The sequence below is a fragment of the Maylandia zebra genome, linkage group LG12 (assembly GCF_041146795.1).
Source record: "Maylandia zebra isolate NMK-2024a linkage group LG12, Mzebra_GT3a, whole genome shotgun sequence".
Classification (NCBI taxonomy): Eukaryota; Metazoa; Chordata; class Actinopteri; order Cichliformes; family Cichlidae; genus Maylandia; species Maylandia zebra.
In genome coordinates this window covers 22,231,129-22,258,068 of record NC_135178.1, presented here as the reverse complement: position 1 = coordinate 22,258,068, position 26,940 = coordinate 22,231,129, and the positions used below count along the sequence as shown (strand labels likewise).

The following is a 26,940-nucleotide window of genomic DNA, read 5'->3' as shown; positions in this document are numbered from 1 at the left end:
GAATTAAAAAAAAACGTTTATTTTTATTGAAAAAAAAAAAAAAAAAAAAAAGCCAGCGCAGTGAATATTTCGTTCCCCGAAAACAAAACTACGTTAATGGCAGCAGAAAGTATTTAGTAATATTAAACCGTGATGCGCCCAAGACCATGTTTGGCATTGCATATGTGTGGTATAAAAACATAAAAATCACAAAATTTCATACTGCAAGCTCCTCATAAAGTCTGATGCGAGGATGGATATATACAGATAGACATCATATTAGGTCATATACAGCAAACTGATGCATGTAAGTACAGTATAAAAATAGCATGCATCTCTGACTCACACACTCAACAGTCTTTATTCTGCAATGTATAAAAATAGGAAAAAGAAGAACTTTAAGGATGCACATTTTTTGAATTATGTGTACTATAAAGCCATACTAATTCATATTAGCATGCCTTTTATATAATCCAGTAAAAGAAACAGTGTGCAACATTAAATGTGCTACAACAATTACAGTTAATTTGGCCTCAGTGATACTCGAGGGATTTTTTTTTCCCCCCCCCCGTATCAGTCGCTGTTAAGATTGACATTTCTACACCCAAATCCTCCTTTACATCCAGAAATGAAAGTTAAACTCAATCTCTAAAGCTACGGTAGGCAAAAATATTTTTGGTAGCATGCAGTAAAGAAAAAAAAGGCACTGGCACACACAGAGCTCGTGTGTTTAGCATTTCTCAATCTTCAGAGTCAGTACTTGGGTAAACTCTCTCTTGCATCCTCCAATTTGGTGAGAACCCACTGAAAATAAATAATGACCAAAGTTAGAATTAATTATTTTCACTAGTCGTGTATCCCGACTGAAAGGAAATATCAGCTTGAGTCCAAATTGCAAACTTACTTTGGCTATCTCTGGAGTTTTGAAGTTTATTATCTTTCCAAACTCTTTGGCATGAAAGACTAACTTCACTCTCTCCTGCAGTGGAAGGCGAGGTTCAGTGCAGAAGTAATAATAATAATAATAATAATAATAATAATAATAAAGAAAAATTTAACTTTTAAACAAAGACAGCAGCAGTGGAAATGCTCATCTCCAGGATTCAAAACAGGGCTCCACAAAGCAACAGCTGACACCAGGGCTGCTACATCCAAGTTTTATACAGTCTGTGTTAAGCTGTGGGCTGCAGCCCCCTGGTGGGCAATGAAGGTACTGCATGTGAGAGGTATGAAGTCAAATCTTTACATTAGTTACAATTTAATTTGAATGTAACGCTGTTAATAGAGAGTCAAGTACAAGAAGTACAGCAGAAGATTAAAACAAATGAATGAAAACAAAGGACAACTCAGGGCATAAACAAATTCAAACAGGACCTATCTGATTACACACTGATGTGGCAAGTGCACAATCACATAGCACAGACAGAAATAACTGTACCTCTTGATCCCTTGGAAAGTGCTGCTGGCCATGTCAATAATGCCTCCTGTTGGTCGAGCTACTGCACCAACCAAACCTTTTCCAACACCTTTAAAAAAGCCCGCTGCCCCCTCTTTCTGGGCCCCTGCATAATAACACAAACACTGCAGCTTAAGTTCAAAGATCTTCACGGCCAAATGTCAAGTGTTCAATGGAAACACACTAACAGAACACGTAGTTTTTTTTATGCCCTTATTTTATTGGACTAACATGTTTATACTTGACTAACAGAACACGTAGTTTTTTTATGCCCTTATTTTATTGGACTAACATGTTTATACTTGTGGTCAGACTCATCTTACCTTTAATAGGTTTGGTAACGATCCCTGTGATCCCACTGACAAATCCCTGTGGGAAAAGGAAGATAACACTGCAGAATAAATGACTCATTACAGCCGTGCATTTTCTTTCAGACTAGTTTGCAGTGTTGTTGTTGCTAGTCTTACTACTTCCTACATCCTGCATTAACTGCGTGTTTCCTGCTGATAAACAGAGAGGAGCAACTTAAAAACCAAACAGTTTTACATACAGACACCAGTCCTTTTCCACCCCTGGTCAGCCCCTCTCTCAGACCGCTGGGCTGTTTGTTCATAGCTTCTCGTCTCTTCTGCTGGTACTCTTCATCCATTGTCATCGCTGCGACACCCTTTGCCATGGCACCTGTTATCCTGGAGGCTGCACCTGCAATACCGCCTGAATAACAAACATGATTTCTTACCTGAGAATATTTTTTAATATATCTTAAATGTTCATGTCAAAATTGTGTCAGTGAAAATCTGAAATTTTAAGGGCTCCAACATGGTGCTAAAAAGTCTCAGATGTGTAATGAAACAGCCACAGTTCACTGTTAAAGGCAATATAATGCTGAAATTTAACAGATATAACACTATATTAAAAACACATGCAGTAAAATGACAAATGCTCAGTTATTACACTGTTCAAATTACAGCCCTATATAGCAGCCATGAACCCATCCCAGTCAATCAACGTGTATAATGACAGCAGATAAAGTGAGGACAGCGTGCAGGGCTGTACAAACTCTTTAACGACCTTCATTTCTTTTTATTTATTTTTTTCATGTGGTGATGAGCGATAATTCTCCGAGCTTTATTAAGTTTTTTGTTGGACATTTACTGCTTTTTAACTCATTTTCAATCTAGTTTCACATTATTTTCACAGGATTATTTTTAACATCTGATAAACTTCTTAACACTGATGTCAAGCATATAATGACACCAGGCTAAAGGGATGAATCATTATTGTTTCTACACATAATGGACACTTTCAATTAAATTTTATTTTTAACCAGTTTGTTACCAGCAGCCTCTCACAAAAAGCAAATGATTTGCTCAATCTATGAAACATGGCAATGATAACACAGTTTGACAGACATAAAATAGCTGAAAACAAGTGAAGGAAACTGGACAGTTGGGAGGGACAAAGAAAGAAGTGGCAGGTCTAAAAGGCATGCCTCCACTTAGGTGAAGCAGTGCTCAGACTCAACATAAGTGAAGCAGTGTGGGATCATCTTTACAGAAAACAGAACAAAAGGCAACCAGCATCTAAGGAAGAGCTTTGAATGTCCTTCAAGAAGCCTGGAGAACTATTCCTGAAGACAAGGAAGCTGAGTAAGAGAGTTCAGGATGTGATAAAGAATTGTAAAAACTGTTTTTGCTGTACATACTGTATTTCAAAATACAAAGAAATGAGTGCAAGACTTTTGCACAACACTGTACTTAAATTTAAAATAAAAGATAAATTAAACATAATTAATTTTTGAATTAGAAATTCCAGTGATTATTTAGCAGTTTTGACCTGATCCTGTTGAGCTAAGGCTGACTCTGTATTACCCCTTTAACACCATTTCATGCTTACCTACAGCTCCTCCCACCAGCGCCTTAACCCCAAGAGCCATTCCTTCAACAAACTCCTCAGGGCCCTGGATGGCTCCCTAGAAGAAAAAAAAAGAACAGTTATTGTGAATGTTAACCTGAATCCAATGTGGCCATATTTTCTAAATTACACAACGTAACTATTCACAGGTTTTATAACGCACTTCAAAGCTAAAAGACCCAGTTGAACTTGTCAATAATTTTATTGGATATCATTACCTGATAGGGCTCATAAAAGAAATCCTCCACCCCTTCTGACAATCCTCTGATCAGTCCAAATGGGTTTCCAAGAACATCGAGGCCCAGCACCAGCACATACATCTGCTTAATAGCCTTGAGATACACATAGGTGGAAAATCAAAATATCAAAACAAAAGAAGACAAGACAAATTGTCACTTGTCTGGTTTCATTGTGCTTGTATGTATTACCTGCTTAGAATAATGTCTGAGGACCTCCCACTGGAGCTGCTGAGTGGTGTAGAACTGGTAGGTCAATTCAAAAAAGGCCAGCCTGAAATAAATGTCACATTCAGCCAAGAAGCAGGGTTGGAATCACCAAGAACAAGTCACATGGAAGTAATTTAATGCTAATGGATGGCACATGCATGCTGTGTATTTGAGCCTTTTTCTGTATTCATACTTGAAGACAACATCCTGCACGTCAGTGAGCTGATACTCTTCAGCAACAAATTGAGCAACTGCACAGGGTTCAGTTCCGATCTCTCTTCTGTGTCAAGCCATCCTCTCCGCCTGAGCTCAGAGAGAAACTCAGGTGCAGCTGACAAAACAAAAACACAAAAACATCAGCAGGCATTAGTATGGCAACAAAGAAATTGCAGAGATCAGTTCAGACACTATTTGTTTGACAGAAACTGCATTCGCACACACCTTAATGGGGGAAATGTGGAAGTACTCGTAGAGGCTGATGGGAGATTTGTCAGCAGCAGAGACATGGTTCAGTTCTGTCTTTATGTTCGTTATGTCCTTTTCAAACAGTTCCACCTGAAGCATCAGGAGAAAGGCACAACAGCTGTTGAGTTAACTGAATTATAATCATAACGCAATCTGAACAGAAAGGTAACTTTGTGTGTGTGTCAAGGCGTGTAGCCAAAATCAAATAAAAAAATAAAAAAATCGAATCAAAATTTATTTATAAGCACATTGAAAAACAACATGGGTTGAGCCAAATTGATGTACATAGTAGAGATAACATAGTAAACATACATAGTAATTACTATAAAAGACTAGTCGTAATTGAAAGCTAGAGAGTACAATTGTGTTTTCAACTGGGTTTTAAAAATGCTGAGTGTTGGGAAGACCTAAATGAAGGGGCAGACTGTTCCAGAGTTTGGGTGCAGTGATCACAAAAGCTTGTTCACCTCTGTCAAAAGGAACTTATCTGCAGACCTAAGTATGGAACGCCAGGACTGACATAATGAATTAATTAAATGTCCGTAATTACAGAAAATAAAACATTTAAAATACACAAACCTCCTGAGCTGACATCCAGGAGGGCCTAAATAGTCCTTTATGGCCTTCTTTCTCACTTATTTCTTCTCTTTGAACAATATTTTCTCCATGTGTGGAGCTGACCGCGAGCTGCAGCATGCAGACGCCATGTGCGCTAGCATAAAGTGGCTGAGTGGAGACCCAAACTGCAAACAACTGAACCCTCGATACTTCACCACCAGAGGGTGCAAAAGAGCAAAATCTGGACATAAAGCTCAACAAAACATAAAATGCAAAAGACCGTTACACTCCCACCAATCACTTGTGATTTAAAGAATAAAGTATTGCCTATGAATTAATGAATGGCTTTTAAATGAACTATTATGAATTATATTTAAGCAGAGTGCGGTGGAGAATCTTCTTCCCCTTCCATCAAAATGACTGTCTTCTGAATGGGTCTTTCCAGGTGAACAGGTTTGGAGGTACGTTTTCATTCTTTATCCAGGGTTGGATCACTCAGCAGCAATTTCACCTTGGTCACTCTTCCATCCTTTCCAGGGTACACTTCAATGATCCTTGCCAACTTCCACTGGTTGCGTGGAGTTATCTCATCCTTCAGACGATCATTGATCTTAGCATGTCTGTGCTCTTTGGTCCACTTCTGTCTGCCTTGAAGATTTAACAAATACTCTTTTTTTTTCTTTTTTTTTTGTGTGTGTCCCGTTTGGATCTTTAGCCATCAGAATTGTTGTCTTAAGGCCAAGAAAGATGCCAAGCGGATTTATTTTACCAAGTGGATCATCATGGTCTTGCCATATTGGTCCATTTGATTGACCTTTATTATAATTATGAATTTATTTTATTTTCAGTTGCTACAAACGGGACAGACATGACTGGGGGATAGGACAGGGAGAAAGAATGAAAGAAAGAGAGGGAGAGAAAGAAAACCAAAGGGGAGACGAGACGGTGAGAAGGGGGGGAAGAAAGAAAAAAAAACAAAAAAAAAAAAAAAACACCTGGGTCACCTGTATGGAGAAAAAAAACAGAAGAGAGAGCAAACAACAAAGAGCAACATAATAAAAAAAAAAAAAAAAACGGCACCATCACAATAAACTAGCTAGCAGTAGATATCAGTAGATACTAAATAATAAACGATATTGTGCAGCACGCAAGATAGACAGCGCACAATGTGCTTTGAGGCAGCAGCCAAGAAAGCTGTAGTCCGCGTCTGTGAATACCCGTGTGTACACCTGTGTGCATACCTGTGTGGATCAGCATGCTTGCATTCCAAAGGTTTCTCCATGTAACGATCTGCTAGGGAGTGTGGGGAGCCACAGCCCCGTCCTCCAAGGTATGAAGCAGGTATGGAGGAGATCAAAACTCCAGACATCCAGAGGCCCCCAGAACACAAGAGACCAAGGAAGACCAACAGAGGGGCAGCCGCGCCACTGTCCCAGTAAGAGCTGAGGAGAGTCCCAGATGAGGGCTCACTCAGCAGCCGCGGAGCAGAAGCCAGGGGGAGTTGCAGTGACGCGCCCGTGAGCTCCGCCGGCAGCCAGCTGTGCCTGAGTGACCGAGCCCCAGGCCGAGAGGCCGGGGGCACCCCACCTCCGAAGTGGCCCGAGCGAGCCCCGGGCTCCAGGCCCCGATAAGCGGCCGCCAAGGAGTGAGCCGGTGTGTACCCAGACGCCCACCCCCAGACACAAAGAACCACCAACGCACCGACACTTGAGGGAGTCCGCCACTGGCAGGGGAAGTGGTGGTGGGTGGAGATAGGCCTCCAAACCTTGGAGGGCCTGAGATGTTCATTGATCTTAGCATTTCTGTGCTCTTTGGTCCACTTCTGTCTGCCTTGAAGATTTAACAAATACTCTTTTTTCCACCTTGTCCAGAAAGTGTTGGCGAGTAGTTGAACACGACGCCACCTCTTACGGAGATAAAGATCTTCCTTCACAAACCGTCCTGGAGGTGGGGAGATGATTGTGGACTTCATGGTTAGTATGTGGTTCGGTGTTAAAGGTTCTGGGTTTGATGGATCACATAGCTGGTCAGTAGTCAATGGTCTGCTATTAATCACTGCCATGACTTCATACAGGAATGTCCTTAGAGAGGAGCTCTAAGGAAGAGTTGTCTGGCTGATTTTTCCAGAATGAGAACACTTCTTATGGTGCGAATTTGTCTTTCCCAGACACCACCCATGTGACTAGATGCTGGGGTGTTCATGAGAAACTCGCAGTCCAGTTTCCCTATCTTGGCTTGATCCATCTCCTTAAAAGCTTAAATATACTCATTTCTAGTGCTGACAAAATTCGTGCCTTGATCGCATCTTATCTGTACCTATGGCTTAATCTAATGGCTATGAACGGACGTAAGGACTTGATGAGGGAATCCGTAGAGAGGTCGTCAAGCATTTCAAGATGCACTGCTCTGGAGCACATGCAAGTGATTAGCAAGCCATAACGCTTTAGCTCCTTGTAGCCTTCTTTTACATAAAAAGGACCGAAGCAGTCCATCCCGCAGTAGGTGAATGGTGGTGTTGTCTCCATCCGATCCTCTGGGAGGTCTACCATCTTCTGCTGCTCTGTGTGCCTTCTGAACCTTCTGCATTTTACACATTTATAGATGTAAAATGACACAATCTTGCTGCATCCAAGAATCCAGAATCCGTTAGCTCGAAGTTCGTTCATGGTGATGCCTTGTCCTTGATGGTATGTCTTCTCGTGGTAATGTTTGACCAGTAATGCTGACACGTGACTGTCTCTTGGCAGGATTGCAGGATGCTTGACATTGGGATGCAAAGCTGCATGTGTTAAACGTCCGCCTACCCCAAGAATGTCTTGGTCATCAAGGAATGGGCATAACTTGTGTAATTTGTTAACCTTGTCTTTGAACTGCATCCCATCGTGATGTTGCAAGGTTTTTATTTCCTGAGCAAAGGCTGTTTCTTGAACCATCTTTATGATTGTTAACGCTGCTTCCTTTCTTTCTTGTAGGTTACTGATGTCGTGTGATCTACTCTAGTGAACTTTTGCTTCTTTCACATAGCGCTTGAGTCTAGCAACTGCCTTAATCATTCTCCACCAGTCGGTAAACTTGTGTAGGTGATCTAACAGAGACCCTTGTTCCTCCACTTGTATCTTGTGAACTTGAACCTTCTTAACCTCTGCGTCACTGGTTGATAACTCTCCCACCTTAATTTCACAACTGGGTATGACTTTCTGCCAAAGGAGGTCTGGGCCTTTGAACCAGTTTGATGTTACAAGTTGTTCTGCTGTGATGCCTCTTGAGGCGTGGTCCGCCGGATTATCTTCGGAAGTTACTCCATTGGGTTGAATCTGTACTTTGTTTGATGTGTTCCACTCGGTTTGCAACAAACACATGAAATCTTCTGGCTTCGTTGCTGAGGTATCCAAGTATCACCTTTGAGTCAGTCAAATACCTTTCTTCTGAAATTTTCATTTCCAATTCCTTTTTCAGCATGTCACCAGTGCACACAGCAACAATGGCCACTGACAACTCAAGCCAAGGTATAGTTGTGACTTTGGTTGTTGGAACTCTCGATCTTCCCATCACCAATGAGCACTGAACTTCACCAGATGTGCTTACTGCTCGAAGTTTGTAGTGCTGTGCCTTGAAGTTCGAAGGAATGTAGCATCTGCGAACCTTTACGTCTGCAAGGTTTCCCAGGTCACGCAACCAAGACTCCCACTGAGGTTGAAGACTGTCAGGTAAGGTCTCATCCCAGCTGAGTTTTTCTGGACACATTTGTTGCAAGATCTGCTTTCACAGCAGAATGAAAGGTGACACAAACCCAAGTGGATCGAAGACAGAGGCGACTGTGGCCAATACTCCTCTTCAGGTGAGTGGTTTTTCCTTAACAACTACTCTCAACTGAAATTGATCTGATGCGACACACCATTGTACGCCAAGCGCTCTTTCCATATGTACTTCACCGAGTGCCATGTCTAGATCCTTGGCAGCTGCAGCACATTCTTCCTTCGGAAGTGAAGCTAGAACTTGGGTGCGGTTTGAGATTAACTTGTGCAACCGAAGTTTGACATGCTGCAGAGTTTCCGTGCTTCATTAACAAGCTGTATTGCCTGATCTTCAGTGTCAACACTTGCTAGTCCATCGTCAACATAGAAGTTGGTTTTGATGAACTTAATGGTTTCTTCATCAAAACTTCCTTCTCCTTCAGCTGCAAGATGCTTGAGGCTGTAGTTGGTGCAACCTGGAGAAGATGCTGCTCCAAATAGGTGTACCTTCATCCTATAGACAGTGAATGGAGTTTCAAGGTTACCGTTCTCCCACCACAAGAACCATAGGTAATCTTGGTCGCAAGCATGCACATGGAATTGGTGGAACATGCATTCGATATCACACATGAAAGCCACTGGACCTCTTCGGAAGTGACACAAGACTCCGAGCAAGGTGTTTGTTAGCTCTGGACCAGTCAGGAGATGGTCATTTGGAACTTGGCAGAGGCATCGAAGACGACACAAATCTTTCCAGGTTTTTGTGGATGATACACGCCATGGTGTGGGATGTACCAAACTGGTGTTTTGTCAATGTGTTGCTCTGGGACCTTTTCGGCATCTCCATGGGCTAGGATCTCATCCATGAATTTCTTATAGTCCATGTAGTTCTGCTTGTTCCTCTTGAGGTTTTTTTCTAAACATTTGAGATGATGAATAGCACATGCCTTGACTAATGCCAGTCTTCATCTTTGTTAGAAATTTGAGATCTTCTTGAGAGACCTTTGTATCTTCTGGTGCTTTCTCAACAAAGTCAGACTCCAACATCTTTTGGACCTCTGTGGGAGAGGTCATTTCCTTTATTTGAGTTCTGTAGACATAGTGAACCTTGTTGGTGAGGTTTGAAGAGGGCTGAATGTCAGGCATTACTTACTTCACAATGACTTGGTGACTTACTCCAAAGGCATCTCCATAATCGAGACATGGATTGCCATAACCTACAATACTCCATCCCAGATCAATTCTTTGTGCGAACGGCTGATTTTCCTTTCCAGACACAACCTCATGAGGAAAAAATGCTTGGGGGCAGTTGTACCCAATCAGCAGACCAACATCACAGCTTTGAAGTGGAACGATCTCACTTGCAATGCATTCGAGATGAGGCCATGCCTTGGCTGTTCCAGGCGTTGTAATGTAATCTCAGTTTGCAGGTATAAAATCTCTGGCATAATTGGCAAAAGTTGGCCTACCTATTACTGGCTGAGGTTTTAGTAGAGTTGTGGCTGAACTAGGGCTGCACAATTTTGCATAAAATGAGAATCACGATTTTTTGGCTTAGAATTGAGATCACGATTCTCTCACGATTTTCTTTTCCAGTATAAATATTTATTGCACTTATTAACTGCACATCAACTTCGTAACAGTTGAGACTGAACATAAAAACAATAAATAAACATAAAAACAACAAATGTCTTACGTTTTGTTGTTGCCGCAAAATGTTGTACTGCTTGAAATTCCGTCTCCACCGTTGCTCGACGCTGCGTGTATAGAGCAGGTAGTGCAACAATAGAAAAATAGTTGCAGGACGGCACTGTGTAGCGTTTGTCTAGGGTGTTGATCATTTTCCTAAATCCCTCATTTTGCACAGTGTTGATGGGAGCCATATCTTTGGTCAGGTGATAAGTGATAGCCTCTGTAATTTCTTTGAGTTTGACGGGTATAGGGAAGCGCTGTATAAGGTTCCCGTTATTGGTGTTTGGGTGGTTGACCGGAACGGATTTTCTCCTGTCACTTTCTTGTCATCCCTGACGTGCTCTCCGTTGTTTTTTCCCTGCTAATTTTAGTATCACACGGCACAGCTTCTGTAATACGTGGTATAAGGCTCCGCCCTTGTCATTTGTTGAGCAGGAAAAATGAGCGCTTGTTTTCATGCAGAGTACGTCCCGGATCAAAATGCGGTACAATTGTCGTCGTCGTTTTTTTTTTTGTTTTTTTTAAATCATTGTAATTTGGAAATGAGATCGCACATAAGTATGAATCGAGATTGCGATTTTCTAACGATTAATCGTGCAGCCCTAGGCTGAACCACATAAAAATATATCATTAATTTTAATCTCCCCAATCAATTATAATGTTATGTTGGAATGTTGTTAAAGAGGGTCAAAAATGTTTCAACCCAGTTTGTTTTGCAAATTCTGTATAGCAGCTTTAATATAGGGAGGACACAACTTCCAGATTGTGTGAGTAAAATCAGGCTTTTTCTCTTTAAACTGTCAGTTTAACAGTTTCTGTTGTGCCTGTCACTGTTCCCTGTCTGTTTTCTTACCTGGTTCTTCCTGCAGGAAGGTCATGACCTTGTACTTTCTCCTCACATTCCCCTCTTTCCTCTCTCCCTTTTTGGACTGACAATCATACACAAATAGATTCAATTAGATGAAAAATTACATCAATATGAAAAAAAAAACACTATTAAGCTCACTAACAAAAAGTCCTCTCTCAGTGTACTTTCAACCAAAAGGCAAATAACCAAACCACATGAACATCTAATAAAACACTGATCCAACATTATTCTTGATTGACAGATCATTTTTACCTGAATGTGGCTCCTTTTTTTGAAAAACCTTCCTTATATCCATTATGAACCTGGCTGTCTCTCTGTACACACACACACACACACACACACACACACACACACACACACACGGAGTTATAAGGTTAATGGGCATTCAGTCAGTTAGCTAGTTAGTATCCATTTCAAACAGGACAGTGGTAACAACAGTAGGCTACGGACAATTTTAAGTTTTAGATTTTAAATAGGCTATATAAATTTCAATGGGAGCAACAGGACGGTTAAATGTCGCTGATTTTACTACAGAGCAGGACGGATTGTAGGGTAGCAAACATCGACGGAAAAGTTTTCAACACTGCAGGTTACCTGGGTGTAATGTTTTTCAGCTAAAAAGAAACATGACCTGACTCCTACCTAACTATATAAAGAGTAATTGAAGGTAAAATGCAGCTAATATGTCCTGTTTTAAGCCAGGCACTTACACCTCCGTTCCGCTGTGTCTCAGCCATCATCGCTCTGGCAGCAACGGCGCTAGAGCCAGAGCAGGGGAGGGGCGAGCTGGAACAAACCATTTCTTTTTTTGGGGGTGTGGGGGGGGGGGTATCTATACTTTTGTTGTTAAAATGTTACGTCTCAACCAAGTACTGTATGCTTTTTATATTAGTGTGTCACACAAACAGCAAATATTGTCATGAAAGTAAGAAATCTTTGGGGGTGCTAAAATCGCACAGACAGACAGACATTTTGGGCTAAAATCTCCCCTGCGAGAAACATTCCTAAATCTTTGGCAAACGAGGTTCTGAACTTTTCGGGTGGGCCAAGGTCAACGTTTAGGGAAGAACAGGGGCTGAATAGTATGATCTTTTTTGATCATTTATATGCAAAAAATTAACGCGAACCATGATTTAATGTCATCAAGACTCGTGAATTACGAGTGTGATATTATAGAAACTTCCAAGGAAAGCGAGCACAGCGTGGAGCACTTCTAAGAATGAGCCATGGCACTCCATGTCCGATTAAAACTCATCTACAGGTGAATTCCTCCTCGCTCACCGTTTCCACAGGTTGTGGCAGCGAACTTCCCATTTTATCCTTTTCTATTTGTAGCCGGTGCCACGCCCTCCCGATTCGTCAGGATAAAGCTGAAGTGTCGTCCAGGTAGAGTATAACTGCAGCACTTTGTCCAATAGGAACAGCTCGTGGTGCACCTTGTTGTACACCTCGATGCTTAAGTAAAACAGAGAGAGAGCTTTGGACTTACCCCTGAAATCTAGCACTTTATATTTTAGCAGCAAACTTTTCTGTTTCTGTGGAAGTCAAAGGCGCAGTTTTGAAGATGCTCTGTGCCTTTTTGCGTCTGAAGTTGTGAAGTGCAAGAGGGGGCAAAGGAGTATTTTTTTTTAACACGTCTGAGTTTCCTTTTTCTTTTTTTTTTCTGTCTTTAATCAAAGCCTGCGACATCTTTACAGCCGAGTGGTCGTTGGAGAGCAACCTGGTGACTTTCAGCGATGGCTGGATGCTGTCTTTCAGCGGAGGAGAGAGAGAACCAGAGGATCAACGAGGAGATTGAGAAGCAGCTGCGGAGGGACAAGGAGGACTCTCGCATGGAGCTCAAGTTGCTGCTTTTAGGTGAGCATCACTAACCTGAACACCAGCTCGGAGGGTAACTGACTTCACGGAGTCCTCCTCATTCTCCTCGTGCTTTGCTGTAAATCATTCAAAAGTTTTATCTAGATTGTAGCCATAAATGTTCTTTTCCGGGCAAAAGAAAAGCTTTAAAACATTTGCTCTTAAAGTTGTTCCTCTAGCGGAAGGATCCAGGCGTTTTCATTTTCAGTTGTGGGAGACAGCTCAAAATTTGCCATTACTTCACCGCTTCCTGGCCACGGGTATCGTGGCAGGTGGGACAGAGCTCTGACGCCTGTCGACTAGTATTCATTTAGCCATATGAAAGTAAAATGCACACTTTAGAAGGCAAATATATAATTTTATATATATTATATCCAGCACGCAACATTTTGTCATTGCCACGTGTGTCTACATGAGAGGATTCAAGTCATGAGCAGCGTTTCACAGTTGAGGCGCACTGGCTTTCCGAGAACATCCAGGGTATGCGCAGCCGCGCGCCATGGCGCTGCCATTGATTTAAGCGTGGTCGGAGATTTGAATCCTTGAGTACTTTTTGCCTGCTGGGGTCGGTAAGTCTCCACCTGGCCACAGAAACAAACACACACACACACACACACACACACACACACACACACACACACACACACACACACACACACACACACACACTCTCTCTTCCTGGGGGGGGGGCGCATTTTACTGCAGTAGTGTGGGAGCACTTCAGGAACCAGTCGCCATCCACGCCTTGGTCAGTGGTGTGTTTGAAAGCCATAACTAGCGTTTCATGCAAAAGTCATGCAAATGCATCACGGAGCACAAGCTATTGGTTTTTACCAACTGTTCTCTTAGCAGATCATTTCACTCAAAACACAGCGTTATGTTTTTGCCCCCAAACCAACATTCATTTGCTTTAAAAGAAAAACATTTTCGCAGCTCACTGTAGGCTGTTACAGACAGCTGGACTCCAGCAGTTTTGTTTAACGCATCACAAAGGTAGTTGAGAGAAGTCAAAACGTGGAGGGACTTTCCAGAAAAAAGGATGACCCTGAGGTCTCTGTTCAGGCTGAAAGAGTTTCAAACATAAGGCCCAGGGCCCAGAACCTGGCCATCAAAGAGCCCAATCCAGCCCCCTAAATAAATGGTAAATGGCCTGTATTTGTATAGCACTTAACTTAGTCCCTAAGGACACCAAAGCGCTTTACACTACATTCAGTCATCCACCCATTCACACACTGGTGATGGCAAGCTACATTGTAGCCACAACTGCTCTGGGGCGCACTGACAGAGGCAATAACTTTGGATAATGTGGTAAATGCAAAGAAGAAGGACATAAATGTTATTATTCAAAGTGTATTTTATGTCAGTCTGCAGGATAGTCTGGGAAATAAACTGCTTTTTTTCTGTCATTTTTAAGCATTTCATCATCATTCTCCTTTCTTAAAGTGGGAGAACAAAGAGTCACGTTGGAGTGTTTCTGTTGCAAATGCGTTTGTTTTTCTCATGCCGTCTGAGCTATTTAATGTATACTTAAATGTCTTTACACTGACGGTGACCGAAAGTCTCCTTATATTTCAGTCGCATCGCTATAAGTGCAACGAACCACACGCATGTCCGCCCCTCCCACACTTGTTCAGTATGCCTACTGCTGTACTGTTGAGCTGCTGTTAACTTCCATTAAAGTATATCTGGACATCACTCTCTGTGCCCCACTCTCTGACCGGAGTTTAAGTCCTGAAGGAGCTATCATCCCAGCATCCCAGAGATAACTCTCTAACAGACAGAAAGAGGAATGATTTGGAGGGTTTTCTTTTCCAGGTAATAAATCTACTGCTCCAGCCCACTAAGATCAAACAGGGCTCTGTGTGGGCCACAGTGTAAAAGGAGTATGACAGCCATGATCTAGAAAGTAACCTTTTGTTACCTGGTCAGAGTGACTCAGCTCTCAGTGGATTTCATTAGGATGGTCAGAGTCAGGTCTACTGAGAGTGCAAGAGATCAACACCTTCACTTTCTGCCCTTTTTTGTCAGAGGCCTTAAATTTGACTTGAACAGCTGCCGACTTGCATACCAAATCATCACAGCTCAGTAGATAGGTATAGTCAAATATTCAGTATGTTAGTTGTCTGTGTATAAATAACTCAACTTTTTATGCCTGAGAAGGATTAAGAAGAAGTATAAACTTATATGATCCTTCCTATTTATGGAATGATAGCAATATTTATCTTACTTTCAAATGACCTGCCAATTACCCACACACACATAAAAGTGCATTCATACCGACACATGATGTGCATACAACAAACATATGCAATTATACATCTATACATACATGTATCCTTACATTCACCGTGGGTAGGTGTGTATACACACCTACCCACGCTACAGGATCGTTATCACAGTTGTGATAAATAATATTATTTATATTATAATATTTATACTATATATGCATATAAACATGTTTAAATGTATAAATGCACATGCGCACACTTAAAAATATGGATATACACATACCTTCGATATATACCCTCAAATATCAATACATACATTTACATATATAGACACTGAAATACTGTTTGGTTCTTCTTTTTGGAAGAAGTGTTGTTTTTTCTGTTATTTTTAACTGGAATATGTTTGAATGTAGCAGTAGATCTGCTGGATCTTGTTTTTTTTTTTTGTTTGTTTGTTTTTAAAAGTCAAATTTTGCAGATTAGTGACTTCTCATGTTTTTTGTTTTGTGCCTCTGCACAGTCGTTGCCTAGCAGGTACATTTCAGTTGTGACAACAAAAAAACCCCGGAGAGGACAGACTTTGACAGTAGCCGTTATCTCATGACACTTACATCACATTCATTCACGCGGGCACCACCGCCTCGTGTTACAGCGTTCCCCAATTGAGGAAGTGTGCAGGTATGAAGCTGTGTCGTACATGCAAGCTGGACACACACGCACACACCGACTGCCCAAAAGATGAAACTCCCCACCCATCCCTGCATAAACCCACACACATACACAAACACAGCAACCTCCAATATTCAGGTCTGTTAACAAACACATTTGTTTACCAAATCGGCTGTGCATCATGTGATCTCAATGAGAATATTACGAGTTTTTGCTGTAAGAGCTGAAGAGTAACATGGCAGAAAGGGACTCTGTGTGTGTGGTTTTCATACCTTTTAATAAGAACAAGTATGTATGCATCTAGTATATTATGTTTTAGTGAAATATAAGTTAGTCGAAAGACCTTTTAGATGGAGAGCTTGAGTCCAAATACACACCGAGTCTCTGAGTTATTAAGCGTGCATCTGATCCTGTCACTCAGGAAAGGTTTCAGGGTGAAAAAGTGCACCGTTCTTGTTGAATTAATTATTGGAAGTTAGGAGGGCTTTTGTTTTATTTATTTTTCCATCTGACCAAAGGAAGGTCATTTTTCAGAAGCAAATTAAGCAAGGTTGACTAAAATATTTTATTCAACCAGGTGAAACTAAAGCTATGAATGATATGTTGAATTTTATTTCGGGCAATTTGTGATATTTAAACTTCCTGTTCTCGGATATTGGCGAGTGTCCCTTTGGCAGTCAAATATACATTCAAATCGTTCAGCTTGCGTCCCTGCGTGGACAAGCTGGGTATTGAGAGTTGTCACAGAACTTGTTTTTATTTCTTTTAACTTATCTCTTAGTAAAAAGTTGTTCATAAAAAGACAGATGGGTCTTTAATGTAGCTGCCAGGCAGCTGCCAGCTGGCATACAGTATGCAACACCTGTGCAACATCACACGTAATAATTCAAATTTGGGTCTTTTTTAATGTAAATATCATAAATATTGAGTTGCAGTAATAACTCACCAGGATGCAGCTCAGTAATATTTTAAAGTATATATAAACTTTATGCTCTTGCAGAAGGGGCATGGATGCATGACACTGGGCAGGGGTACATTTTACTGTATAGACAACTTCAAGTTTAAAATTGTCACTGTAAGGAGGGATAGAGACTCCCATGACTTTTTTTGTTTGTGTCTTTGCAGCAGAGAGCTAAATTTGCTTGCTTGCAGTGGCCATAATATCTTCTCTTGGGATAAATGAAGAGTAGAAAATTAGGCTCGTCTTTTATCTTTAACCTGGACCAGATACCACCAGCAAGCTCTGATCAGCTGACCTCAAAGATCTCGTATTTGCATATGAATGTAGTAATTTACTAATACATGGAGGCAACTGACCATAGTAAACTGGAAATAAACCAGTCCATTTCCAATTTAATTAGCACAATTAAAGGTCAAACATCTAGCTAGCACTGACCACACACAACAACTCAATGTTCAGTATCTTTCTCCAGGATAGTTTGGCATGCAGAGCGGAGTAGCCGCGGATCAAACCACCAGCCTTACAACAGGTAAATGACCTGCTCTAGCTCTTGAGGCACAGCCTCTCTGTTAAATGGTTCAGACCGAAAGTGATCACTAAAATTTTGGAAGTCAGCCTAAAGAAGAAAGAATCGGTGTCACATGGGACCTTTTAAGGACCTGTTGAGCAGCCTCACAGCCACATTCTGGACCGTTTGCAGGGCTTCTGGGGTTGATTTGCTCAGGCAGGGAACAAAGGCAAATAATTATAGAGGCATGACAAAATAAAACATCCCTCCACCACTCAAAGTATTATACTATAGGGCAATTGAATTTATCTAGTAAGTGTGTGCATATCAATACGTTTAATAAAACATTATCTATGTAGCTCTCAGCAGCACACATATGAGCTCCATATCAACCTGCACATAAGTGATGCTTACACATTTCAGTATTTATACTATAATGATATAATCTGCTTGTACAATAAGTACTCTAATTTTCTTATACTTAACATTTGTTTTCTTCCTCTTTATAGCTGTAGTTAGACTAATGTTATTACTGGTGGTTTTGATACTTAAATACTTCTAGGTACTATGAGAACCTGTTGTCTGGCATCAAAATCAAGACAATGAAAGCAGTCGTAACTGACTCATCAGCATGATTTCTTTAAAATTCAGAAACATGACAATTAAAATGGTCAAATCCTGCACCGATGAGCACTGCTGAGAAACAGGCTGTCACGTGAATGCAGATTTTTAAAAACAGACCTTAGACATAAAACTGCATTCCCGTCTGCTCACGCAGCCAGCAGATGTTTACTTTGGTTTGATTTGCAGAATGTTAATTTGCAACGAGGCAAAAAATTGTAGACCAAATAAATCTATTATTGAGTTTAATCCTCAATGTGTCTCACAGGCACTGGAGAGAGTGGAAAGAGCACCTTTATCAAACAAATGAGGATTATCCATGGAGGAGGATATACAGACGAGGACAAAAGGAGCTATGCCAAGCTGGTGTACCAGAACATCTACACGTCCATGCAGACAATGGTCCGAGCTATGGAGGCTCTTGGTATATCTTTCACTGATCCCCAGAACCAGGTACAGGCAGACTGACTCTGTTCCAGTCCTTTACAATAAAGACTTGATGGATGGTTACCTCATTGTTACCTCACTGTCTTTTTGTCTTCTCGGTGTGTCCATAGAGCCATGCCAGCGCAGTCCTGGAGGTGGAGGTGGATAAGGTGAAGGACTTAGATAGCAACCTCGCCATGGCTGTCAAGAGTCTGTGGGATGATCCTGGAATACAGGAGTGCTATGATCGGCGCAGGGAGTACCAGCTGTCCGACTCCACCAAATAGTGAGAATTAGGCATTTATGATCTTTAACAGTGTGCGCAGATCTCTGTACTTTTCTAGATCAAATTTGGTTTACATTTTAAGTTTTCTACATTTCTCCTTTCTTAGTGTTTTTTTTTTCTCCCTGCATATTTTTCTTTTTAGCTATCTCACAGATCTGGATCGGATTTCACAGCCCTCATACATACCTGATCTTGACGACATCCTCAGAGTCCGAGTCCCAACCACTGGTATCATTGAATACCCCTTTGACATGTGGTCTAAGGATCAGAATGTCATTTTCAGGTGAGGTGCATATTGACATCTTCTGCACTGCACAGAGTTTCATTTCAATTCAGTTCAGTTGAGTTTATATAGCATCAAATGACAAACAGCAGTCACCTCAAGGTGCTTTATATCTTAAGGTAAAGACCTTACAGTAATGCAGAGAAAGTGCCAACAATTAAACAACTCCCTTTGAAAAAGCACTTGGTGACAGTAGCAAGGAAAACCTCCCTTGTAACAGGAAGAAAACTCTTAACAGAATCAGATTCTGGGAGGGGCGGCCATCTGCTGCAACTGTTCGAGGATAAGGTGAGGGCGACAGGACAAACAACACACTGTGTAAGAGAGCCAGAGATTAATAATAGCTAATGATTAAAGAGTGATGTGTAAAAGGTGAGTGAAGAAGAAACACTCAGTGCTTCATGGGAAGCCAATGCAGCCTAGACCTATTGTAGCATAACTAACAGATCACCTGATCCAGCCCTAACTATATGCTTTATCAAAACGCAAAGTTTTAAATCTAATCTTAAAAGTAGAGAGGCTGTCTGTATCCCAAATCCAAACTGGGAGCTGGTTCCACAGAAGAGGGGCCTGAAAGCTGAAGGCTCTGCCTCCCATTCTACTTTGAAATACTCTATGAACCAAAATAATAGCAGCAGCACTGGAACTGGCCACAGGCATGGCACCGACCTCGAAGGTGGCGTGACTTTTCTTGGCTGCTTTTATGACAGGATGGTTGATGTGGGTGGTCAAAGATCAGAGCGGAGAAAGTGGATCCACTGCTTTGAGAACGTCACCTCCATCATTTTCTTGGTGGCACTCAGCGAATACGATCAGGTTCTGGCTGAGTGCGACAATGAGGTGAGAATTTAACGACACAGCAAATGATGATTTCAGTTTACATCCTCCTGGAGTTTTACATGTGTTTGATCCCTTTAAACATCTCAGAACCGCATGGAGGAGAGCAAGGCCCTGTTCAAGACCATCATCACCTACCCCTGGTTCCAGCGCTCATCTGTCATACTTTTCCTCAACAAGACCGACATCCTCAAGGAGAAGATCTTGTACTCTCACTTATCCACCTACTTCCCTGAATTCACAGGTTAGACTGAGTGAATGCTCATCTTGATTTCAGCTCTTATTCCACCACAAGATTTGTAATTACTTAGCTGATCTAATTAAGTCCTTCATCATACAATCGCTGCACGGTACTCATTTTTATGGAAGTGTTGAAATAGACTAAAAATACTCAACTGACACTATATTAGGTACACTGTGCTGGTACCAGGTTGAACCTCCTTTACCATCAGAATTGGTTTAATTCTTCATGGCTGAGATTTTAAAAGGAGCTGAAAACATTCAGCAGGAATTTTGGTCCACATTGGCAATCATTAGTCTAAGCTCCGCCCCTCCCTCCTTGATACAAGCCCACAAGAAAATCACCAAATTTGTTCTGCATTAAAAACCCATAATTTGTTCAAAATAAAATAACTGATTGTTTTTTTTTAAACACATTTTTAATCTTTAAGTATCAAGACTTAGAATTTCAGTTTTGGTTCGGTGTTTTTGGCTGACAAGAGGTGAAACCATGTGTGGTCTTCTGCTGCTGTAGACCATCTGCTTCAGAAGATGCTCTTCTGCATACCTTGGTTGAAATGAGTAGTTAATTACCATTAGTTACTATATCATCACGTCTGGCCATTCTCCTCTGACCTCTGTGAGGACTGCTACTCACAGATCATCTTTTCACTTTCAGACTATTCACTGTAAACACTACAGATGGTTGTGTCTCAGTAAATTTGAAATACTCAGACCAGCCTGTTTGGTACCAACATTTAAAGTCACTTAAATCACTTTTCTTCCCCATTCTGATGCTCAGTTTGAACTTCAGCAGGTCGTAAAATGCATTGAGTTCCTGTCATGTAATTGGCAGATTATATATTTGCATTAACAAGCAGTTGAACAAGTCTACCCAATCAAGTGTCTGGTGAGCGTATGTTGAATTTACTGACATATTTAAATAATATCAACCCTGAATTGCAGGACCTCAGCAGGATCAAGTAGCAGCTCAAAAATTCATCCTAAAAATGTACCAAGAACAAAACCCGGAGAAGGACAAGACGTTGTATTCTCACTTCACCTGCGCCACGGACACAGAAAACATCCGCTTAATCTTCAAGGACGTGAAAACAGCCATCCTCAGGCACAACCTCGGGGACTTCAACCTGGTGTAGAAAGGTTGCATACAGCACAGGAGCAAATGCATACAAGAGAAGACCTGAGGAAAGCCGAAATAGAAAAGAATCTAATTATCAATCAAGCTTAAACCAAAAAAGAAGCAATTTGAAATTGTTTCATTTCTAACAAGGGAGATCCAAAAAAGAGAGAATACAAACATCCTGTACCAGACATACTAACATGAAATTGTGTTTAGATGCTTTAGTTTCCCTTGTAGTTTTTTAGTATTTGCTGTAAATGATACATTACAGTGGAAATGAGAAAGTGAAAATTAGTAGCAAGTAACTGACCTGTTGTGTGAACTACTTATTTAAATAGACATATGATCTGAGTGCTTTAATGTATGTAAATGTATCCCCATGTAATAGTTTGATAAGGATGCTCTTTAGCCCGGTTTTGTGATTTCATAATGTTTAGAAATGGTTGCTCTAACACTGAGACGCCTTAAGTGCCTTATTTACTCAGGACAGTCAGCAGAGCCACGGAGTTCATAGAGTGTCAGATGTAAATAGTCTGAGATGTGCTTTAGGAAAAAAAATACAACTGTTTCTTCTATTTATGGTTATTTTCAATAAAGAGATATAATTATTTAATAAAGAGTACAAGTCAGGTGCCTGACGTTTTCTTGGTGCGAGGAATAAATGAAGACCGCTTTGAATTCAAAAAACTTTATTGAAAACAGCATGAAAAAGAAAAAGCCACTGCAGTGAATATTTTGCTCCCCGAAAACAAAACGATGTAAATGAAATTGAGTGATATTATATCGTGATGCGCCCAAGACCAAAATCAAATCTTTGAAATATACATCAGAGTAAACAGCAGCTGATAATAATAATTAGCATTCCTTTATTTTCAATATATACCTTTTCTCTGTATAATTCATCAGCATGTTTGGCATTGCATATGTGTGGTATAAAAACATAAAAATCACAAAATTTCATACTGCAAGCTCCTCATAAAGTCTGATGCGAGGATGGATATATACAGATAGACATCATATTAGGTCATATACAGCAAACTGATGCATGTAAGTACAGTATAAAAATAGCATGCATCTCTGACTCACACACTCAACAGTCTTTATTCTGCAATGTATAAAAAAAATAGGAAAAAGAAGAACTTTAAGGATGCACATTTTTTGAATTATGTGTACTATAAAGCCATACTAATTCATATTAGCATGCCTTTTATATAATCCAGTAAAAGAAACAGTGTGCAACATTAAATGTGCTACAACAATTACAGTTAATTTGGCCTCAGTGATACTCGAGGGATTTTTTTCCCCCCCTACCAGTCACTGTTAAGATTGACATTTCTACACCCAAATCCTCCTTTACATCCAGAAATGAAAGTTAAACTGAATCTCTAAAGCTACGGTAAGCAAAAATGTTTTTGGTTTCATTATGAAAGGGGGGGGGGGGGGTCAACAATAGCGTTTGTGGGGGAGTGGGAGTCCTCTTCTACCTCTTCTTGGCTCTCTTGGGCAGTGAGCAAGAGGTGGAGGGTTAAGAAAGTTTTCACCCGCTAGAGCCGGGGGTATCCACATGAAGCTCAAGGTCAACAAAAATCCTTTTTTAACTGTGCGTAATGTGCAAAATCCTGCGCTCATCTGGTGGGAGAGACTTGAAACAGAGGTATGAGCTGCAGGTGGAGGCCCGCTCATTCTTTTCCCCTTTCAAAGTTCGTCCAACAGCAGCTTTAATGTGTGTTTGATTAGAACAAGTACATCTAAGGAATCACAATCCTCCATTCGTACAATCCTTCAAGCAGGCAATAACAGAACCTGTTCGTAAACTCCAGACTTAACGTTTTAATAAAGAGAACTATAATAAAAACAAAAAACATGACCAGGTGTAAAATAATGAATGCAAAGCAAAGTGGATGGAAATCAGCAATCTGTCTACATGCACACTGTGTCTTTCAGCCCCGACACACACCGACAGTCCACATCGTTTATTCACTAGTCACACACGGAGGGAAAAAAAAGTAGCATGCAGTAAAGAAAAAAAGGCACTGGCACACACAGAGCTCGTGTGTTTAGCATTTCTCGATCTTCAGAGTCAGTACTTGGGTAAACTCTCTCTTGCATCCTCCAATTTGGTGAGAACCCACTGAAAATAAATAATGACCCAAAGTTAGAACTAATTATTTTCACTAGTCGTGTATCCCGACTGAAAGGAAATATCAGCTTGAGTCCAAATTGCAAACTTACTTTGGCTATCTCTGGAGTTTTGAAGTTTATTATCTTCCCAAACTCTTTGGCATGAAAGACTGACTTCACTCTCTCCTGCAGTGGAAGGCGAGGTTCAGTGCAGAAGTAATAATAATAATAATAATAATGAAAAATTTGGGTAGTAAATAATGGTAACATCTTTGTTGTTTGTTTGTTTTTACCTTGGCCTCAATGCGAAGTCGGCGGTCCTCTATAATGGTTGGATCCTTGGTGAACTCTTCAAACAGATACTGCCACTCACAGGTCAGCTGACCAAAAGTGCCTTTGGTCACAAAAAATATTCCCCTGGGAAAAAAAAGATGTGTGTTTAAAAGGAATGAATAAAGAAAAATGTAAACTTTATATTTCAGTTTCTTTATCCCCAAAACAATGATTTCCAGTCATAGGCATTAAAAAAGTAAAAAGACATAAGATGAAGCCAACATGCGAGTGCCTTAAACCTTAATCTGAATGCCACCAGATGGCGATACCCGTGTGGTTGTAAAAAGACTTTTGGTCCTATCTTTGTGAAAACAGCTTCCTGTCTCGACTGTAAACATTTTCCAGCTCAGTTTGTGGGTCAATCATTCATTTTGGTTTAACTGAATTAAAAAAAAAAAAGGATTTTTGAATAAAACTTCAATATACAGCTTACTATCTCGTTACATCCGTATTTTGGGTTTTATACAGTCTGTGTTACAGTGTGGGCTGCAGCCCCCTGGTGGGCAATGAAGGTACTGTATGTCAGAAGTATGAACTCAAATCTTTACATTAGTTAGAATTGAATTTGAATGTAACGCTGTTAATAGAGAGTCAAGTACAAGAAGTACAGCAGAACATTAAAACAAATGAATGAAAACAAAGGAAAGAATTTTCTTCACAGTTGATCTGAAAGTCTTGGTAGAAATACGCAAATACTATATAAACTTTTACAAAAATTTTAGCATCCAAACTGATTAGAAAAGAAAAAATTATGCATCATTTGAACTATATCTCAGCTCTTGGTCATTATCTCAAGTAAAACACTTTCTTGAACAGAAGAAAACAAACAAAAAAGGGTAAAGAAAACCCCCCAAAAAAACCACTCACCTCTTGGTGATCATGAGAAAGTCAGATTCATTGACTTTAGCATGAGCAAAGTACCTGTAGCTGGCAAAACGTCCATTCTCAATTTTCTAAAAAAAAAAAAGAAAGACTAGAAAAATATCTGTCCAAACAACAACATTGAAAAATACGTCACTGTCTGTCAAAAACTGTATATAAAAGTAAAGGAAGCATGAGCTACCACAGCAAAAACAGTGAATCAGTATCTGCACAATAGTTTCCCTGTAACGAGATTGGAACATGTGGGATTCAGATGCAGGACAGGATGAAACAAAGACGATGGCAGGTGGAAGTTTGAAATGCAAAGACTTTATTAAGAACAAAATATCAGTGAAAGGTTCCAAGTAATGACAAAAAAAACATAACAATGAAGGAAAAAAGTGTGATTATGATGACTTAAAGATGAACACTAATAAGTAAACTAATAAGAAAATGCCTGGTCCTCAACAATGGCTTTTAAAAAAAAAAAAAGCATAAACATTGCACTGTTAACATGCAGCTCTCAGATGACATTTCAGGATATTTAATTGAGAGACCTTTACAACTGCTAGGACTGTGTTTTAGTTTGGACAAGAGGACAGACTTTCAGACTTTAGTTTTCTGATTAGATCATACGAGTCAGCATGTGTGACTTTCACACAAACCTTCTCCAGCAGGAAACAAATGCATCAACCTTAATCATGAATGGTTAATGGTCATGTGATACGAGGTTTACAGCCAAGTTGGACTTGGCTGAAAAATGGTGGCTGAAATCATTTTTAGTTTGTTGTTGTGGAGCAGGGAAAAAAACAAAACAAACAAAAAAAGGGTGATGAAAAATAAAAAAAAACACAGTTAACAACAAAATATAAAAAATAATAAAATCTTCTAAACCAGTGACACCAGTAATGAAAGTCCCTACTTTGGTTCACTTTAATCTAACCAAACATGATCTCCAAACTTTGAGACAACCCTCCAGCACAGACTACACACAAAACACCAACTCTACAGCTTTCACTTCTGTCACTGCTAGCTGTTTTCACTCATCTCCCTTATCCTCTGAGCCAGATCTACACCATTCACTGTACGCCACTTGCCTCTGCGGACATGACAGGAGAAAAGTGTGGAGGGTTAGATCAGACGGAAGGTGCGAATCTTTCTGCTGATAAGGCGACTTCAAGGTGAGAACCAAGGAAAAGTCTGAGTGACCTATCAGCAGTGTTCAAATCTGCAGTTTCAGACTTTAAAAGTATGGAGAGTAATATGTCTTAAAAGTGTTACAAATGTGTATGGTATGATCTACAAGTGTAAACTAAGAAATCACACAGGAAGTAGAGATGTCCTAGTTTTCCAGTGGGACTTGAACACAGTGCAAAGTGCACTAAAGGCTTTGCAGGTAAGTGAAAGGTTTTTTTTGTGTAGTTTTAGACATTTGAACGGACAGAAAGTTTTTTAAAAGAGAAAATGATCAGATTTGTGAAGCTGAACTTAAAAAAAATGTGTCTGTAAATTAAACTAATTTTACTTGAGGCCAAATTACTTTGTATGTGTGTGAACTGAAGCACGCATTTGTGAGTCATCGAAAGTTTCACACAATAGAAGTCATTTACAAACAATTTTAAAATATTATATCTGACCTGAAAAGACTAACAAGCATTAAATGCTCTTGGATCTATAAAAATGTAAATGGCTGTAAACTGGATCACAAAGCCCTAATGCAATGGCTTAATTATTGTTTGAGCAGATAAGATAATTATGGTGGACCTAAAAAGATTAAATTTGCCAGACTATCAGTTTAAACAGATCAGAATCCCTCCCAGCTTAGACTGTGATAAGCATTTCCTCTTCTCTCAAAGACACAAGGAAACATTTGGGAACAATCAGGAACACTGTGTTGAAGGCTTTTTAACAAAAGCATAAACATAAAACTGAAGAACCTACTCTGATTTATAGAACTATTACTCTATATGGCCTGGTCCTAATTTAAGCTGAAGGAACAACTCAGTTACTAACACATTACTACACACACGCAAACCTAAGCTGGTAAGACAGAAAGGTGACAAACTGAAGAAAGTCTTGAATGAAGATGAAGTTAGAAACACAAAGATGAGACAGTCAACATGGAGCAGACTGGCAATGATGTGAATCATATGACAAGATTTAAAACTCTTTTTTCAGCTTTAAATTTTGCAGAATCTTTATAAAAAAGCACCAATTTGTCCACTGAAGTTATCTGGCCTCTCTTGTAGGCTGCTTTAATTTATCACCTTTCTGTAAATTTTAGGGAAATTAGGATTTTTACTATTAAACACAATGTGAAACTTCAACCCACTCTATCCAACTCACAGCTAGACAACGTCAACAAAAGGTTAGATAAATATCAGACCTGAAACACATGTAAGCTGCTCTGAAATGTGAAAATATGGAAAACATGATATATTTGGATTATATGCAGACATTCTGTTGATTTCTGGTGT

General features: G+C 40.2%; 3 protein-coding genes across 15 annotated transcripts in view; 1 reads left to right on the top strand and 2 right to left on the bottom strand.

The window, feature by feature from the left end:
- Window positions 1–57: 57 nt before the first annotated feature.
- LOC112435681 (intermembrane lipid transfer protein VPS13A-like) lies at window positions 58–11,861 on the bottom strand. 5 transcript variants are annotated; one of them, XR_013101157.1, is made up of 14 exons: window positions 11,823–11,861; window positions 11,365–11,426; window positions 11,098–11,173; window positions 4,237–4,350; window positions 3,989–4,126; window positions 3,778–3,859; window positions 3,568–3,681; window positions 3,332–3,407; window positions 1,986–2,149; window positions 1,759–1,804; window positions 1,418–1,541; window positions 1,039–1,192; window positions 884–958; window positions 58–783 (listed from the first exon to the last, which is right to left on the bottom strand). XR_013101157.1 is itself a non-coding variant. In XM_076890901.1 (12 exons), exons 7-12 carry the CDS (start codon window positions 3,667–3,669, stop codon window positions 1,138–1,140), a joined length of 567 nt encoding a protein of 188 aa, XP_076747016.1. In that variant the 5' UTR covers window positions 3,670–3,681; window positions 3,778–3,859; window positions 3,989–4,126; window positions 4,237–4,350; window positions 11,098–11,173; window positions 11,365–11,426; window positions 11,823–11,861; the 3' UTR covers window positions 983–1,137. The 5 variants fall into 5 exon arrangements, 2 of the variants coding, with proteins under 2 accessions (XP_076747016.1, XP_076747017.1); XR_013101158.1 differs by having other exon boundaries at window positions 1,039–1,173; window positions 11,823–11,854; XR_013101159.1 differs by lacking the exon at window positions 1,039–1,192 and having other exon boundaries at window positions 11,823–11,854.
- A 289-nt stretch (window positions 11,862–12,150) lies between these two features.
- On the top strand, window positions 12,151–21,797 carry LOC112429710 (guanine nucleotide-binding protein subunit alpha-14). Of its 5 annotated transcripts, none has more exons than XM_076890897.1 (9): window positions 12,151–12,373; window positions 12,448–12,498; window positions 12,810–12,969; window positions 18,225–18,409; window positions 18,514–18,668; window positions 18,811–18,951; window positions 19,662–19,791; window positions 19,879–20,032; window positions 20,974–21,797. In XM_076890897.1, the coding sequence occupies exons 3-9, from the start codon at window positions 12,849–12,851 to the stop codon at window positions 21,162–21,164; spliced, it is 1,077 nt and encodes a 358-aa protein (XP_076747012.1). In that variant the 5' UTR covers window positions 12,151–12,373; window positions 12,448–12,498; window positions 12,810–12,848; the 3' UTR covers window positions 21,165–21,797. The 5 variants fall into 5 exon arrangements, with proteins under 5 accessions (XP_076747012.1, XP_076747013.1, XP_024660247.2 ...); XM_076890898.1 differs by having other exon boundaries at window positions 12,792–12,969; XM_024804479.2 differs by having other exon boundaries at window positions 12,151–12,498.
- A 23-nt stretch (window positions 21,798–21,820) lies between these two features.
- The window catches only part of vps13a (vacuolar protein sorting 13 homolog A), a 46,690-nt gene continuing 41,570 nt past the window's right edge, over window positions 21,821–26,940 (bottom strand). For 3 of the 5 annotated variants that reach the window (XM_012918019.3, XM_012918021.3, XM_012918020.3), the window contains 4 exons: window positions 24,470–24,555; window positions 23,563–23,686; window positions 23,381–23,455; window positions 21,821–23,279 (listed from right to left, as the gene is read on the bottom strand). In XM_012918019.3, the coding sequence (XP_012773473.3) occupies window positions 23,229–23,279; window positions 23,381–23,455; window positions 23,563–23,686; window positions 24,470–24,555 (336 nt within the window). In that variant the 3' untranslated portion in view covers window positions 21,821–23,228. Of the gene's footprint in view, window positions 23,280–23,380; window positions 23,456–23,562; window positions 23,687–24,469; window positions 24,556–24,773; window positions 25,563–26,849; window positions 26,871–26,940 lie in introns of those variants that run through there. The other 2 variants (XM_014414433.3, XM_012918022.3) reach the window with 2 other exon arrangements.